The 11,808-nt window shown below is 42.1% G+C and overlaps 1 protein-coding gene across 1 annotated transcript in view; it reads right to left on the bottom strand.

The window, feature by feature from the left end:
- Positions 1-8,290: 8,290 nt before the first annotated feature.
- The window catches only part of aipl1 (aryl hydrocarbon receptor interacting protein-like 1), an 8,008-nt gene continuing 4,490 nt past the window's right edge, over positions 8,291-11,808 (bottom strand). The window contains exons 4-6 of the mRNA XM_070437370.1: positions 9,786-9,966; positions 9,368-9,509; positions 8,291-9,170 (exon numbers count right to left, since the gene is read on the bottom strand). Of these exons, the coding sequence (XP_070293471.1) occupies positions 8,971-9,170; positions 9,368-9,509; positions 9,786-9,966 (523 nt within the window). The 3' untranslated portion in view covers positions 8,291-8,970. The remainder of the gene's footprint in view (positions 9,171-9,367; positions 9,510-9,785; positions 9,967-11,808) is intronic.

The raw sequence follows: 11,808 nt of genomic DNA, 5'->3' as shown, positions 1-11,808 counted from the left end.
GCCCCCTCCCCGTCCCACTCCTCTCCTCCCCTTTCTTTCTCTCTTCCGTCCTTCCCAACATCAGCACCACTATGGAAGCGCGCCAGGAGCAGGAGAGGCAGGGCAGAATCTCTCTGGCGATTTGATCCCCGCGTGGGACGCCTCAAAGTCTCTTCTAATATAGGCTAATATAGACCACTTATACTATTCAAATTTGTCTAATTTATAGATATATCATTGATGATCTTAGGTTTGTTTGTATAGATTTGCTCAATGTCCCAAGGACACGCTTGATTGAAAACGTGTACACCGTGTGGTAGGAATGTTAATTGTCTTCCACTAGGCTCCCTTTACGCAGCAGGTCAGGAACCTGATATAGCCTACTGGTAAATTAATACTAAATCAATAACCTACCACGGGGGGTGGTTTTATTTGTGGATACTGACATAGAAACTTTGTAGTTCAACCTTGAATTTAGGCTTCCATCCACATTCTGTATCGACTGATTATAAACAGTGGGTACATTTTTTCGGATACGGCATTTAAAGCTGTAACTAGATTGATACTATGTAGAGCCCTAAAGTGCTAAATGTAATGATAAATGTTATGATGTTTTCTGCTGCTATGGTCCAAAGTGAGGACCTATGACAAGTGAGGGCAGTTGGGTGTTTTCTGTTTTTGTGTCCTACACTCTTAAAAAAGGTTCCTTATAGGACCCAAAAGGGTTATATTGCTTGCTTCATATATGGATCAGAACCTTAGATGTTCTTCTTCACTGAAACAAAATGGTTCCATACAGACCCCTGCATGGTGACATTTATGAATTATGGCTACTACTATTAAATATAAATATTTTTAGCTAACAATATAATTTAATAAACAATTAAATAATGGACAATAGAATAGTAGCATCTTTTTTAGAATGTATTGTCATTATATGCAACAAAAACAATAGGAAATATGCATCGGTGGGCAGGAAAGCATGCCTTTGTTTGAATGCTGGCCCACATCAACTCTGGCTGACTTCTTTACAATACAATATAATGCAAAACAATGTAACTTTGTCCAGTTACAGCGAAGAATAAAAATGTGTCTTCTGCTCCGTTCTCATTCCCCCAAACCTCAAACATACAGTTTAGATGTGCACATGTTTAAGTTGCAGTGCAGCACCCCTGGACGAAGAGCATATTGTGTGGTTAAGGGCCTTGCTCAAGGGTCCAACAGTAGGGGAATGTTTTGAGGATGTGAACCCAGTAGCCCTCCAGTTGTCAGATCAATTCCACCCATTTTGTTCCAGCGCCCGGCCCCAGGATTTGAACCAGCCAACGTTCGGACACAGGTTCAACTCCTTATCCGCTGGGCTACCTACCACCAATGCAGTATGGGTTAATGTCTGACTGGTTCCAGAGAAGAAGAAAAAAGGAGCAAAAACATGAGGTAATCTTCAGAAAATGAAGACAAAATGCTATGCAGACATCAGTGGAGGCTCCTCAGAGGAGGAAGGGTAGGACTATCCTCAGGGAATTTCATAAAAATAAAAATTGTGAAACATTAAAAAAGTTAAATTTTTAGATAAAACTACACTAAATATATTCACGTCACAAAATAATTGATTAAAACACACTGTTAAGCAATGAACGTGTACCGTAGTCTCAACAGCACTCTGTTGGGTAGCACCATGGTGTAGCCAGGGGACATCTCGTTTCAGTCCTCCTTTTGGAACATTGAATTCAATACAAAACCTAGGAGGCTCGTGGTTCTCACCCCTTTCCACAGATTTCCACAGTAATGATGACAACTTCCGGAGGACATCCTGCATGAACTGACATGTTGCCCACCCAATCAAAGGATCAGAGAATTAATTTAGTATTGAAAGCATCATCTACAGCTAGCTAGCACTGCAGTGTATAAAATGTGCTGAGTAGTTGAGTCAAAGAGAGAAAAAGACAATAGTTGAACAGTTTTGAACAAATGTATTTCTTCAAAAATTAAGGAGAAGCAAGAGAGGGAGAGTGAGCTAGCTATATTTCATATTTTCACTTTCACTTTCTTAGCTAGCGAATGTAGCTAGCTAGTTTAGCCTACTCAAACACCTGGCTCAAAAAGAGAGGGATGCTATGTTACCTAGCTGCTATGGCTATCCAACACTAGAACTCTTCCAAGTCAAGGTAAGCTTTTGGATTTATACATTTATTGCCACTGGGGACCGCCGATGTAACTGCTAAACTGCTTGCTAACTGTACACTGTACTGCATGATTGTAGCGGGTTTACTAACGCTTTGGTTCTAGTAGCTATGTTGACTTGACGTTAGCTAATATGGTGACATCGATGTAGGCTCTGTGTAGGGGTTAGCGGTTATGACATGAAGGTTTGGCCTGGAAAGGTTTTTTCGCCGTGTCACTGACGGCTGATGTGTTGTGCACTGAAGTCCACAAGCGAAGTGAATAGGTGAGAGGAGGAGAGGGCATAGATGCGAGAAGGAATTATTCAACGATCAAAGGAATCATGCTATTTGTATGTGGCAGCTATGAAAGTGAACTGTGTTTGTGTGTGATCAGGGGTGTATTCATTCTGCCGATTCTGTTGAAAAAAAAGTTTCTTATAGGGAAGCAAATGTAACAGTTTAACTTTACGTCCGTCCCCTCGCCCCGACCCGGGCGCAAACCAGGGACCCTCTGCACACATCAACAACAGTCACCCACGAAGCATCGTTACCCAATGCTCCACAAAAGCCACGTCTCTTGCAGAGCAAGGGGAACCACTACTTCAAGGTCTCAGAGCAAGTGACGTCACCGATTGAAAGGCTATTAGCGCGCACCACCGCTAACTAGCTAGCCATTTCACATCCGTTACACAAACGGAACAAAACGGGGATAAACATACCTGAATTTGTCCAATAGAAACTCTTGTTTGCAACTGTTGGACTAATGATTACACCCTAGATCAGCTAGATGCAGGCAAGAGTGTGCAAGGCAGTATTGAATGTATCACTGTCTGTCACCTTGATTACTCAAATTTCTCTCGACCTGTGCACCTACGCTGTAAACTTTCATTCATAGGCTCGGTTGTAGCAACCTCATGATGGGTATAGGGACATTATGAGTGTCATGTAGTAGCCTAAACCTATCGATGTTACATTGAACTGGGTGAATGAAATATGAATGACATCCAATATGCTGTAATAGAAAGAAGGCCATTCTCCAAAACAATAATCATCCTCCCTCATCTTAAAGAGCACCGACCGCCACTGGCAGACATACAGTATATAATTACTATGATGTAGAAGACCAATACATGCAGTTGTTGTCCGCAGCAGCCGAAAGAGAGATCCTCTGCCTCTGATTGTTCTGGGTTACTGACAGACTGAGCAAAACATAGATAGTGTGTTAAAAGTAAGGTAATGATTAACTAGGCTATTGTATCATCAAGACTTATTATACATCATTTATTATAAATAATTTATTATCTATTTAGGCATGTCCCATAATAAAAAATCATGTTTAGTTAAAAGAGTTAGCTGGCTAACTTGTAAAGTGGTAAATTAAAGTAGCCTAGCTAGATTTCTCTGTTTAGCTAGCTAAGTCAGCTAGCTAGCTAGCTTACAAACATGCTCAAATTCTAATAACGTTTCAACTTTTTTTTWWWAATCTAGCCTATCATATTACTTTGGCTTCATATATTTGAATTAAAAAATGTACTTTGCTTATCTTAATACATTGAAAAATAACATGCTTATTGGTAGGCTAGGCCAGTGTGTCCCAACCCTGGTACTTGAGGACCCMCAAAATAACAMATTTTTATTGTAACCTTGGAAAGCACACCTTATTCAGCTTGTCAACTAATCATCAAGTCTACAATGAGCTGAATGAAGTGTGTTTGTCAAGGACTACAACAAAACTGTGTACTGTTGGGGGTACTTGAAGACCAGAGTTGGGAAACACTGGGCTAGGCTACTTGCAAGTTGGTTCAACCATCGTCCTCTTGCGTCGTCATGCTGGAATGGAAGTTGATTTTTGAATGGGAATGGCAGTTATATTTTGAATTGATCAAAAGGTTCTTCATAGAACCACTTTTTATCTAAGAGTGTATAGTCCAAGTTGATATTCAGGTAATAATAAGGAACAAACATTATTTCCCATTGACCCCCAGTGTGAAAGTGCCTACTTCATCATCGATTTTGTYTTCAGAAATATCAAAACATGACGAAAAGCTGTGGTTGTTCAATGTACATTTAACAAGATAAAAAATCCCGAACTATGGTTTGCAATGCTCCCATGTAGAGAAATAGAGCCTGAGAGAAGAGCTTATTCATCAGAGAGTGGGAGAGTGGGAAATGTGGAGCCCCGGTGTCCAAGTACACTACACGTAGACGCGTGTGGAAAACACTTCATCACTGGTAAGACATTTCACTTGTTTAGTATAGTCTGTTTGTAACTCCACTCACTCCTTGAAGCTGTACAGTCCGTTTGTTTGTGTTGTTGGTCTAGATTAATGTTCTGGTTGGTAGCTGGTCGGTAGCACTCACGTGGCTGCTAGCTCCGTCATGAAAAGGGACAYGAGGGAAGCACTACAAGATTATATATTTCTAAGTAGTGAAAACGCTCGGGAGCAGGCAATGTTGAAATGTAATCTTTAGACATGTTGTACTTTTCTTAAATGTAGTTTTGTAATTTACTAAAACAAGCAGACAAAAAGAGAATTGCATTTGAAAAAAGTAAAGTTTTTGCTGTAACCACAGGTTCTTTTCCACACAGGCAGGGCAGCGACGTTCTATCTAATACCGACTGAGACTATGCTTTTATTAAACACATTATTTCCTCTTGCTTCTATCTAGCATTTAGTTTGCAACAGCATAGGTTTGTATGAACCTTTCTGTTTGCCACTCAGACCTCTGCAACAGTGTTGCAAAATATGATTTCAATCTCCCCCTGCCATATAGACGTAACGTGTCAGACGTCCGATAGACATTTTTTTGACCAGGTGAAATCATGAAGCTGCATCATTATGTCACGTGTGCGCCCTCTCCGGCCTCTAGGTCACCAGGCTGCTGATTCTTGTGCACACCTGTCACCATCGCCACACGCACCAGCGCCTCATGACACTCACCTGGACTCCATGACCTCCTTTGATTACCTTCACTATATTTGTCACTCCCCTTTGGTTCTTTCCTCAGGTGCTATTGACTCTGTTTCATGTCAGTGCGTTGTTTGTGTTTCTTGTTTTATGTACCGTTTATTTATTAAACACTCACTCCCTGTACTTGCTTCCCGACTCTCAGTGTACATCGGAACAGAATAACACCTCACCTAAGGGAAGCATCAGGGAGTGTTTTTTGTTTGTTTTTGTGCTGGAAGGTATGTTGGGTCCGGGTGTCAGTACCAGAGCTACCGGGGAGGCCTCAGCCGGTTCGTTGGACTCTCACATTTTTGTTAATACTAGAAAGGGTTCTTTAATCTCATAAAAAAATCTAAAGGTTCTATAAAGAACCCCAAAAAAACGTTTTTTCTAAGAGTGTACAGAGAATGGGATATGACAAATAGGGGATTCCCTGAATGAAAGTGAGCTCGCTGTATGGTATCGACCTGATACTGTACACACATACATGTGGCTCTCAGACATTTACCCAATTATATTATGTAACTTACTGGAGCCAGCTGTGGGTGGCTGGGTGTGCTGTCTATCATACTATTGTGGGAGTGTCTCCATCACTAACCTGTATGTGACCCCTATCTATCACTCAGACACTGCAATTACCCATCATTCCTTTCACAGCAAAGTGATCCTTCATGTTAACATGCAGGCCATCAGAAGGCATATCAGGTCAACACAATAACTTAGAGCAGGGTTCTCCAAATCTAGAGCAGGGTTCCCCAACTATTCTCCTGGAGAGCAACTGCGTGGTCAGGCTTTTGTCCCAGCCCAGCACTAACACTTCCTGTTTCCAATAATCAACTAATCAGAGCCTTTAGTCTCGACCACGATTAGTGTTGTCAGGTGTGTTAGTGCTGGGCTGGAACAAAAGCTAGAAGCCTCTGTTTTAGAGTGTCCTCTGTTGGAGATCTTTGTTGAAGATTGTACTGCCATTGTGCCATACTGGTGAATTAATTATCATAGACCCCCCCCCCGAACACAGTTCAAACTTCCTCTTTGTTATTGGAGTAGTTGTTGATATATCAACTTTTATAGTACAGTATTTAGCCCTGAGGTGTATGCTATAGAAATAATGCCATCTAGTGGAATGTCATGGTGGCAACAAGATACAGAGAATTGGCTAAGCTTATTGACGGTATACATTTTTTGTCAGTGTGTGAAAATCCCTTTAAAACAATATAGATACACTATATGAACAAAAGTATGTGGACACCCCTTCATTAGTGGAATCAGCTATTTCAGCCACGCCCATTGCTGACAGGTGTATAAAATCGAGCACACCGCCATGCAATTTCCATAGACAAACATTGGCAGTAGAATGGCTTTAACGAAGAGCTCAGACTTTCAACGTGGCACTGTCATAGGATGCCACCTTTCCAACAAGTCAGTTTGTCAAGTTTCTGCCCTGCTAGAGCTTCCCCAGTCAACTATAAATGCTGTTATTGTGAAGTGGAAACGTCTAAGAGAAAYAACGGCTCAGTCGCAAAGTGGTAGGCCACTCAAGCTCACAGAATGGGACCGCCAAGTGCGGTCCCATTAGCATAGCGCGTATAAATTGTCTGTCCTCAGTTGCAACATTCACTACCGAGTTCCAAACTGCCTCTGGAAGCAATGTCATCACAATAACTGTTCTTTGGGAGATTCATGATATGAGTTTACATGGCCAAGCAGTCGCACACAAGCCTAAGATCACCATGTGCAATGCCAAGCGTCGGCTGGAGTGGTGTAAAGCTCGCTGCCATTGGACTCTGGAGCAGTGGAAACGTATTCTCTGGAGTGATGAATCAMGCTTCACCATCTGGCAGTCCGACGGACGAATCTGGGTTTGGYGGATGCCAGCAGAATGCTACCTGCCCAAATGCATAGTGCCAGTTGTAAAGTCTGGTGGAAGAAGAATAATGGTCTGGAGCTGTTTTATATGGTTCGGGCTAGGCCCCTTAGTTCCAGTGAAGGGAAATCTTAACGCTACAGCATACAATGACATTCTAGACGATTCTGTGCTTCCAACTTTGTGGCAACAGTTTGGGGAAGGCCCTTTCCTGTTTCAGTATTCAGAATGACAATGCCCCATGCACAAAGTGAGGTCCATACAGAAATGGTTTGTCAAGATCGGTGTGAAAGAACTTGACTGTCCTGCACAGAGCCCTGACCTCAGCCCCATCGAACACCTTTGGGATGATTTGGAACGCCGACTGCGAGCCAGGCCTAATCCTCGACATCAGTGCCCAACCTCACTAATACTCTTGTGGCTGAATGGAAGCAAGTCCCTGCAGCAATGTTCCAGCATCTAGTGCAAAGCCTTCCCAGAAGAGTGGAGGCTGTTATAGCAGCAAAGGGGGGACCAAATCCATATTAATGCCCATGATTTTGGAATGAGATGTTCGAGGAGCAGTTGTCCACATACGTTTGGTCATGTAGTTTGCCATGGATTAAAGGAAAGAACAAAATAACATATTCATTCAATATCTGATGAGTACACAATCTACACCAAGATTTATTTGCCTTTTATGACTAGATGCAGTACTTGTTGGGCTTTAACCATTCAAGTCAGACATAATGGATTCATATTCTACCCAAATGGATTGACCACCAAACAATGTTCCAGGAAAAACATAGATAAATAAGTAACAATGATCTAGGATACATTTTCTCTCTCTTTCTCTCTCTCTTTCTCTCTCTCTCTCTCACTCCTGCTTTGCCCATCTCTCCTCTCTTCCTCCACAAGCACCATCTGTGCTGTCCACTTTAACTTCACTAGGGTAGGGGGCAGCATTCGGAATTTTGGATGAATAGCCTGCCCAAATTAAACTGCCTGCTACTCGGGCCCAGAAGATATGATATGCATATAACTGGTGGATTTGGATAGAAAACACTCTAAAGTTTCCAAAACTGTTAAAATAGTGTCTGTGAGTATAACAGAACTGATTTGGCAGGCAAAAACCTGAGAAAAATCCCTTCAGGAAGTAGTTTCTTTTTTGGTTTTGTAGTTTTCTATTCAATGCCATTACAGTATCCATTGACTTAGGACTCAAATTGCAGTTCCTATGCCTTCCACTAGATGTCAACAGTCTTTAGAAATTGTTTCAGGCTTGTATTCTGAAAAATTAGGAAGTAAGAGCAGTCTGAATGAGTGGACCCTAAACTGTCAAAGAGCTTTTCATGCGCACGACGAGAGTGTGCCTTTCTTGTTTACCTTTTATATTGACAACGTTATTGTCTGGTGAAAATATTATCGATTATTTAGGCTAAAAACAACCTGAGGATTGAATATAAACATCGTTTGACATGTTTCTATGAACTTTATGGATACAATTTGGATTTTTTTGTCTGCCTGTTTTGACTGCGTTTGAGCCTGTGGATTCTAGAAGAAAACGCGCAAACAAAACTGAGGTTTTGGATATAGAGAGACTTTATCGAACAAAATGAACATTTATTGAGTAAATTAATGTCTGCTGAGTGACCATATGAAGATCATCAAAGGTAAGGGATTAATTTTATCTCTATTTCTGACTTGTGTAAGTCTTCTACTTGGCTGGTTACTGTTTGTAATGATTTGTCTGCTGGGCTATGTTCTCAAATAATCGTAAGGTATGCTTTCGCCGTAAAGCATTTTTTAAATCTGACACCGTGGTTGGATTCACAAGAAGTTAATCTTTAAAACTATGTMAAATATGTTTTGTTTTCTGAATTTTTATAATGAGTATTTCTGTATTTGAATTTGGCGCCCTGCAGTTTCACTGGCTGTTGACGAGGTGGGACGCTACCGTCCCACATACCCAAGTGAGGTTAACATTGACTTTGACATTGACCCTCCATATCTGCAYATCTCCTGGGCCATGTCAGAACATGCCCTTGTACTTGACTTTATCCTCCTCATTCTTCTCCTCCATCCTCATGTTGAGGACACCCAGGTCCTTCTTAACAGCCTTCTTCATGCCAGGGTCCAGATCTAGAACCCTCTCAAAGTCAGCCCGCGCCTCAGCTTCGTTCCACACCTCGATGTGGGCCTTCCCTCGCACGTAGAACGCCTTCATTTCACCTAGGATGAACACACACATATGCAAACAGATAGAGAAGCACACACATGCAGATACAGAGATAATGTTTTTAAAAATCGGTTTGCTTTGGGCTAGACCCTAATTTATGTTTCTTCACACTTCGCCCATTGACTATTTGTTGTTGTCTCAAGAGCTTTTCCTGTAAGGTGTCATAATATATTTTGTGTGCCTGAGGTACCTGGGTGCTGATTGATGATGTCACTGGTGTGCTCTATGACCTCATAGTACTCCTCCATACGGAGCAGACACTGGCAGTAGTTGAGAGTCAGCATGTTCCCCATCTTCTCTAGCTTCAGCCAGGGGGCTTCCCATGCTTTCTCCTGGGGGAGGGGGATACACACTGTTACACACCATGGATGAATACACTCATATATGCACACACGCACCCACACACACACTGACATACACGTACATGCACACACGCACACACACACATACAATTCTCAAACACACAAAGCATCGAGGGTGTACTTTGTATGTGGAAGTCATGATTAAAATATGGTYATACTCTGTCACAAAACACATTTCAAGAACTCCAAAAACTAAAGCCAAAGTCATTATTTTAGACCGCTATTCCTGATCCGTTGTTACAGTACCTTGTGCTGTATGTTCTTGATGCAGACTATGGCCTCTTTGTATTTGTTGGTGGCGTCCTGGTAGCGCCCCAGTTTGTAGAGCTTGTTCCCCTGGCCGTGGAGCAAGGGCACAGCCTTCAGTCTCTCCTCATCATTCAGAGCCCACGACTCCCTGTCATACTCACTGGGCTGCTGCACCTGGGATACACAAACACACAGGCAGACAGGCACGGACAAACACATATATACACACACACACACACATGTTTGTGTTACTATCCTTGTGGGGACCAAACAATTGATTCCTAATCAAAATCCTATTTTCCCTAACCCATAAACCCATAATCTAGACTCATACACGAATACGGTGACTGAGTTTATAAGGAAGTGGAGATGTGGTACCCACTGTGACTATTAAAACCTACCCTAACCAGAAACCGTGGCTAGATGGTAGCATTTGCGCGAAACTGAACTATCCCATCTGGACTAGAGGAATACCTATGTRAGAATGATGTTTATTGACTATAGCTCAGCATTCAACACCATAGTACCCTCCAAGCTCATCATTAAGCTCAAAGCCCTGGGTGTGAACCTCGCCCTGTGCAACCGGGTCCTGGACTTCCTGACGGGCCGACCCCAGGTGGGGAAGGTAGGAAACATCACCTCCACTCCGCTGATCCTCAACTCTGGGGCCCCACAAGGGTGTGTGCTCAGCCCCCTCCTGTACTCCCTGTTCACCCATGACTACATGGCCAAGCACGCCTCCAACACAATCATCAAGTTTGCAGATGACATAACAGTAGTAGGCTTGATTACCAACGATGACGAGACACTCATATCTCATATGTATATACTGTTTTCTATACTATTCTACTGTATCTTAGTCCGTTCCGCTCTGACATCGCTCGTCCATATGTATATAGTCTTAATTCATTCCTACTTAGAGTTGTGTGTATTGGGTATATGTTGTGTAATTTGTTAGATATTACTTGTTAGATATTACTGGACTGTCAGAGCTAGAAGCACAAGCATTTCGCTACACCCGCAATAACATCTGCTAATCACGTGTATGTGACCAAAAATGTTTGATTTTGATTTTTAACCGTAACCCCTAAGCCTTTAATAGGCTTTTTCCTTTTGGAGACCGGTGAAATGTCCCACTTGTCTGAAAGTTCATTGTTTTGCTCATCCTATTGGTACCCACATACATAATAAATCAAAACACAGACACGCACACACACACACACATACACACAAGAGAATATGAGCAAGATCATGGATGTGTTCTTGTGTTGCGCAATATTTCTGTATTGGTGTGTTCTTGTGTGTGTGTGTGTGTGTGTGTGTGTGTGGTGTGGTGTGTGTGTGTGTTGTGTGTTGTGTGTGTGTTGTGTGTCGTGTGTGTGTGTGTGTGTGTGTGTGTACGAGCATTGTTTTTCCGTGCAATATCTGTGTGCGTGTGTATTGTGTCTCTGTGTTATGTCTCCTATTCCTCTAACTCGTTGACCCATGTTACCGAGTACAATACGTAGAGAGGTTTCTGAGGCTCCTTTCTGATAGGCTGGTCCAGTGGTCAATCATAGGCCATGAGTGGTGTCGGTAGGTGCCAAAGCATAGTTTGCCAATGCACACGAATGGATCTTGCCAGTCCACAGTGGTCCTTGCCCTCCGCGATAGCCCGCAAGCTACAATTAACAGCAAAACCAGGAAAGAGAGATAGAGAGAACAAGTGATATGCACAATAGAAGGAGAGGAAAGAAGAGAGAACAAGAACAGGAAGACAAGAGGACAGCAAAAAGTAAAACACAGAAGACAATAGTATAGAAATAACTAATAACAGAAACACAGTAATTGATAAAGTCGTTATATTCAACCCATGTAGGAAACGATATACCGCTATATATACATCAAGAGAATATATGATCGGATTAGAAATAGAGAAGAATAGAAGAATAAGCATAGACTACACTAATAATAGATCATTATAAAATACTGATCTGTCAAATCCAAACCGAAACGGAACTGCTTCGGGGGGGCGGGGCGA

This window comes from Salvelinus sp. IW2-2015, linkage group LG4p (assembly GCF_002910315.2).
Source record: "Salvelinus sp. IW2-2015 linkage group LG4p, ASM291031v2, whole genome shotgun sequence".
Taxonomy (NCBI): Eukaryota; Metazoa; Chordata; class Actinopteri; order Salmoniformes; family Salmonidae; genus Salvelinus; species Salvelinus sp. IW2-2015.
This window is presented reverse-complemented; position numbering and strand designations above follow the sequence as displayed.